We start from the raw sequence: 5,936 nt of genomic DNA on the forward strand, positions 1-5,936 counted from the left end.
CGCTTTGGTCATTAAGTCTATTCTTCGGGTCCCTAATGGGCCCACGAATTAATTAGCCACACATAAACGCCTTCTGAAAATCCAGGCGGGAGAGTGAATGTGCTGTGTAAGCCAAGGCAGCCAAGGAGGGCTGGGGTCAGCTGACCTCTTGCAAGCCTGTGCCCCGCCGCGCCCTTCCCCCACCCCCACCCCTCTCAGCCAGCCTTTGGTGAGACTGGAAGGGCCCATTGCTTGCCAAAAGCTATGAACCAATAGGATAATGTGTGCACCTGCCTAAAGAAGAACGAGAGTCTCTTGCGCGCAGGACAAATCCCTGCAACCCCCCGCCCCCTAGCTGTCTTAACTACCATTGTGGGACTCAAAATGCAGCCCGCTCCTTTTCCTTTCGGCTAGCGGAAGTTCCTGTGCGGGAGAGTCCCACTTCCTCTTGGGTGTTTGGCGTGTGCGTGGCAGGAGGGGCGGGGCCAATGCTGCTCTGGTTTCTTGCGCGCTTGGCGCTACAGTGAGTGCGGGCGGCGACTTCTTGCGCAAGTCAGCTTGCCTGGGAAAGGGCTTTGTGGCTGAAAGCGACTGGTTCCTTGCCACAAAGGCTCCGCTGGCGTTTGCGGTTCAGCGGCCGTCCCTGCGTAAGATAGCCACTTTTCTCCGACGCTGCCAAAAGCCTTCTCCAAGTGCTGCAGGCTTTCATCGCTTTGTAGAAGCCATGCCTCGGGGACGGAAGAGTCGGCGCCGCCGGAACGCAAAGGCAGCTGAAGAGAATCGCAACAATCGCAAGATCCAGGCCTCAGAGGCTTCTGAGACCCCGATGGCGGCTTCTGTAGCCCCCAGCACACCCGAAGAATACCTGAGCGGCCCGGAGGAAGACACAAGCACCCTGGAGAAGGCCTCCAGTACCCCTTCAGAAGCTTCGAGCACTGCCCTAGTGCAAAAGCCGGTTACCCGGAGCAATTTTCAGGGCACCAAGAAAAGTCTCCTAATGTCCATATTAGCCCTCATCTTCATCATGGGCAACAGCGCAAAGGAGGCCCTGGTGTGGAAAGTGCTGGGGAAGTTAGGGATGCAGCCTGGGAGGCAGCACAGCATCTTTGGAGATCCGAAGAAGGTCGTTACAGAAGAGTTTGTGCGCAGAGGGTATCTGATTTATAAGCCAGTGCCCCGCAGCAGTCCAGTGGAGTATGAGTTCTTCTGGGGCCCTCGGGCACACGTGGAATCCAGCAAGCTGAAAGTCATGCATTTTGTGGCAAGAGTTCGGAACCGATGCTCCAAAGACTGGCCATGTAACTATGACTGGGATTCAGATGATGATGCAGAGGTTGAGGCTATTCTCAATTCAGGTGCTAGGGGTTATTCTGCTCCATAGAGAGATCCTAGGCAGACCCTTAGGAGTGGAAAAGAGAATCCAAAGTATCTGCTCCATGGAGTAGATAGGCAGGGTCCTGAATTCAAAAGGTTGTGGAGGGTGGGGAGGGCACTGTATTTGGTATTTGTGACCAGTGCTAATTGTTAAACTGCAAAGTAGTGTTTGCTATAGATATTGTTATCTTGTATTCATTTTATAACACTGTTGACTAAGAATCACAATATGTTTAAATATATACTTGAGGAGAACTTTATGTTATTTTTTTCTGTCGTTGGCATTTGATATTAACAGCTGTGCTAACCTTATTAAATGAAGTCCTTCTGTCATGTTGTGTGATGGATAGAAAGTACCACTGAGAGAGGCTGTTCTTTGAAAGTTTGGAATAACCAGTAAAGTGTGAGTTGAAGAAAATTATAGATTTGTTCTGTCTTTCCCTTGTGTCTGATGTCTTGTAATGGAACACATTTGTAAATATGCTCACTGTGCAAATAGTATAAATAAAAGCATAGTAAACAGAATGTTTTGTTCATTTATTGTCCACCTGTTAAATGAGGACCAAATTTAGATGCTGGGAATAGTCCTTAACAGAAAGCATCTAGTTTCCAAGAAATTTCAAGACTGTGGGAGGGGGTGGGGAATGAAAATGCAATAAGTGTTGTAGGGAATAGGCAGGGACTAAGGAGAAGGAAGACAAACTGATGACATCATTTGGGGAATAGAACAGGAAAAAGAGGGTATCACAGGATGCTTTAAAATCCAAGGAGCATTTGTAGAATGCAGAAGAGAGTAGGAAGGGTGGTCATGTTACTTGGAATTGAGTGTGGAATTGGATACTTAACAGACCTTGACAGGAGCCGTTGGCAAAGACCTGAAAACATTCTAAAATAATAAAGTAGAAACTACACTAAAATTATCTTGAGAGAATATGGTAGGGAAAAAATAGACTGCTGTGGAGTAGCAGTAAGAGAAATGGAAGAGACTAAGAAGATGCTTGGGGTCCTTAGGTTAATATTGGGTGGGAAAGTAAACTTGGGGTCACTGAGGAGAACAAGGATACTCAGGACATAGAAATTCCTCAATGACTAATTCAGGTATGTCAAGGGAGAAGAACAAAACAAGAAAAAAAAAAAGTCAGGAGAAGAGGGGAAGAAAGCCAGGAGGACATCATAGGAAGACTGTTGCACTTCACAAAAGGACATTGACACTGAGGTCACCAACACTCATGGTGACTTGGGGACAATGGGAAAAGGGCTCTGAAACACCTAGATTTCTGATGTTGAAGGATACTGAGAGAAGACTGGACACATAACTTCATAGCAAGAGACACATTTCCCAGGCATTGGAGTTTCTTGCTCTGCACATGATCCAAAATACTTTGTGTGTGTGTGTGTGTGTGTGTGTGTGTGTGTGTGTGTGTCTGTCTGTCTGTCTGTCTGCCTGCCTGCCTGCCTGCCTGCCTGATTTCCTGCTTGCCTGTCTGTTCCTCTCTGTGTGTTTTCAGGGGCAAGGTAATATTACATTTCACATTTCCCTTGAGGTAGTGAAGTGACTACAAATGTAGAGATCTGGGAACCTCCCCCCCCTCCCATTCTCCTTAGGGACTTGCCTGAGAACATGTACAAAAACAACTCACCAGCTCTAGAGCTGACCACAATTAACACGAGGAAAGTAATAAAAAGAACAGACTGGGGTCTCCTAGGGAGCATGAAGGACAGGCACCTATCCCAGACACACCATACAGAGTACAGTGGCCAAGACACTTTCCTCCCTCCTTCACTAGAGACTCACCTGACGTCTGTCTGAGACAAGGCCCAGTCACTGGGTGCAGCACAGGGTGGCAAATGATTTATGCAAAGCCCAAGGACACACAGGCAGCAGTCTGCAGGCTAAGGAAGCTTCCACCGGAAGCAGAGTGCACGAGGTTTCAGAAGCTCCAAAAACAGATGATGAGTGGCTTCTATGTCACAGGAAGGAACAGAGAAGCCTGGCACAGGTAATCAAAGAGGCTTGTCACCACTACCCCTGAAGGCACACGTTTGTCAGTCCCTCTCAAGGGGTAGGCAGCCAAGAAATCCACAGGAGAGGTCAGCAGACAGCATTCTGGGCCAGAGCCACACAAGTGGCAGACCTGAGACAAGACCATGCTTCTTTCTCCACATCCCCAGACTGCCTTATACTAGGCTGCCCTGCCATCTGTTATGGCTTACCAATGCCCATTCCCAGGGCCTCTGCCTTCAAAGGGAATGTGAACTTTCAGCCCCAGCCATCAATTCCGTGCAGAGGGAGAGAGACCCACTCAATCTGCTCAATTCATAGGAGGTTCCTCTTAGCAGTTCCTCAGCTCCAGGAAAGTCAGCTAGGGAGAGCCTGTAGCAGAAGGTTTCTCCAGTATTTCATGAGTGCCAGGGGAGGGCCACATTTTGGCTTTGCCAAGCCAGGATGATCAATGGACCAGTTTTACACAAATGCCAGCTAGCTCAGGGCCAGATGTGATTTATGCCCATCTAAACCCTGCCTGAGTATGTTGATGGTGTCTTGGGAGAAAAGGTCCACATGCATAATGTGCTTATCAGTGAGTATAGGCCACCTAGCCTGATGAAGACCCAGAGTGGGACTACCCTTTCCGTATGGGGGGAGGGGAGGAGAGGAGTAAGCCTGCAGCTGCACTGTACCAGAGATAGAAGCTGGAATCCCCAAAGCTCCAGCAGAAGGCTCTGTCCTGCTTACATGTGGAAGCAGAGGGTAGGGTGGCCTGCTTTGCCCAGGGGTAGAAACTCCAAGGGGCTCTGCTCATCTGCCTCCAGGATCAGTCCTCCCGCCACACTATTGAAGTAGTGCAAAGGGCCCCTTCCTTTGCTGGAGTAAGAACTGAGGGAGGCAAGATGCCCAGTGGCTGTGAGAAGATTGACAGGGAGAGCCAGGCAAAGGGACTCCTGGAAAAGGATGAGCAAAAGAGCATGTGCGTGGTAAAATCCACAAAAATTTTCAGCCTTGAGTCCTATGGAGATGAGACAGCAAGCTCTGTCTTCTTACTTCAGTAAACCTGAAGACTGAATTGGTCCCTTCAGTGCAGGCTTTCCAGGAAATCAAAGGGAAAGCTGCACTTTCAATTTGCAAGGAGGGAAGAGAAGGAGTAGACACCTGGGGCCTGGAACACTCCAGTAAATTAGGAAACAGGAGCAGGGCAATTGGAGAGACCAAGAGAGGGGGATAGAGAGAAGAAGGATATCCAAATTATGAAAAGTGCTTCTCTAGCTGTTTCTCTGCAGGATTTCTGTGTTTTCTAGGTTTTCAAAGAGGAAGGTCTTGTGGCCAAGCTGGCAACAGTAAAAAATGAGATCACACAAACACAGGTCCCTGTTCCCATGACTGGTCCATAACAATCATATATGGGAAAAGAGACCGAGGCAAGACTAAAGTGGGCATCCCAATCCTGCCAGGAGACGCTTAGTCAGTAGGACACCAGGGCTCCATTAAGACTTAAGCGCCTCCTGCTCTGTATCAAACGCCTTCAAGCCTAGGGCGACAGCATAAACAGGCTGGAGCAGAAGCACGGGGGTCAGACAATGAGGACAATGCCCCCTCCCTGCCCATAGCTCTTTCTGTGCAGAGTGGAAGTGGTAGGGGTGTCCCTGTCCACACACCTGATGATAATAGGCAGGCTCCAGTGTCCTTATCTACTGCCAAGCCTCCAAAATGAGCCAGTGTATATCATTTAACCTGTCAGGATGCTCTAAATTGACACCCTTCCACACACACTGGGTGTCTTAGTTCAGACAGGGCTCTACCTGTTACAATAAAGGTGAACAAAGCACAAGATCCCTCATCACCTGGAAAGGTGCACAGGAGAGACATGAAACAGGAAGGAAAATGTTCATCTTTCCAGCAAAGAGGAAGAGGAAGGTGATAGTCACCTGGACTACAGGCAGCAGCAGTGATGGGGAGGGACCCCAGAGATGGGTGAGACAGGCCAGATTCTTGACATGCTGGCCCAGCACTTAAGGGTTCAGCTCAAAAGTTTAGGATAGGCAAGGGAGACTTCCCTGGAGGGCTGGGATGTAGGAAAGACAGGAGGAGAAGAAAGGGGTTCCCCTTGCTGATATGTAAAGTGAGCATTGTTCAGGAATACAGGACAATGCTTTAAGGCCAGAGAGAGTGTCTAGCATCTGTACTGAAGGGCAGAAATGCCAGTAGGTGTGAGCTTAGTATAAAAGAACTGAAGGAAAAGAGGAAAAGCATCTACAAAGCCCAGCTTGCATTTGAACAAGCAGGGCATTTGGGGGAACCTGCCTCATAATTGCACATAAAATGTGTTGGGGACAGTGCATGTCACTGTGTGGGTTGAACACAGGAGAACTGTGACCTGACATGCCTTGTAGGAGGACCACTCTTGACACAATGTGTTCAGCATATAGCTAATGCAGGCCAGGGGGTGGGAGCACAGAGAGCAGGCAGCAAGCCAGGACACAAAATGACACTGACACCTTCCTGGTAACACTCCATAGGGTATGGTGAGAACAGCACAGGCTCTGTCTGCATTCCAGGGAATACCTGCACAGAGTTCCTGAGGGACAGG

General features: G+C 48.9%; 1 protein-coding gene across 1 annotated transcript; it reads left to right on the plus strand.

Annotated features, from left to right (window-relative positions):
• Positions 1-437: 437 nt before the first annotated feature.
• Mageh1 (MAGE family member H1) lies at positions 438-1,878 on the plus strand. The gene has a single exon (XM_021153914.3). It carries the CDS (start codon positions 704-706, stop codon positions 1,358-1,360), a length of 657 nt encoding a protein of 218 aa, XP_021009573.1. The 5' UTR covers positions 438-703; the 3' UTR covers positions 1,361-1,878.
• Positions 1,879-5,936: the final 4,058 nt, after the last annotated feature.

Source organism: Mus caroli, unplaced genomic scaffold (assembly GCF_978045245.1).
Source record: "Mus caroli unplaced genomic scaffold, Mus_caroli_1 scaffold_5, whole genome shotgun sequence".
Lineage (NCBI taxonomy): Eukaryota > Metazoa > Chordata > Mammalia > Rodentia > Muridae > Mus > Mus caroli.

Excerpts from the sequence above, each read along its gene's own strand:
- Mageh1 (XM_021153914.3), top strand. The coding sequence starts at position 704 with ATGCCTCGGGGACGGAAGAGTCGGCGCCGCCGGAACGCAAAGGCAGCT.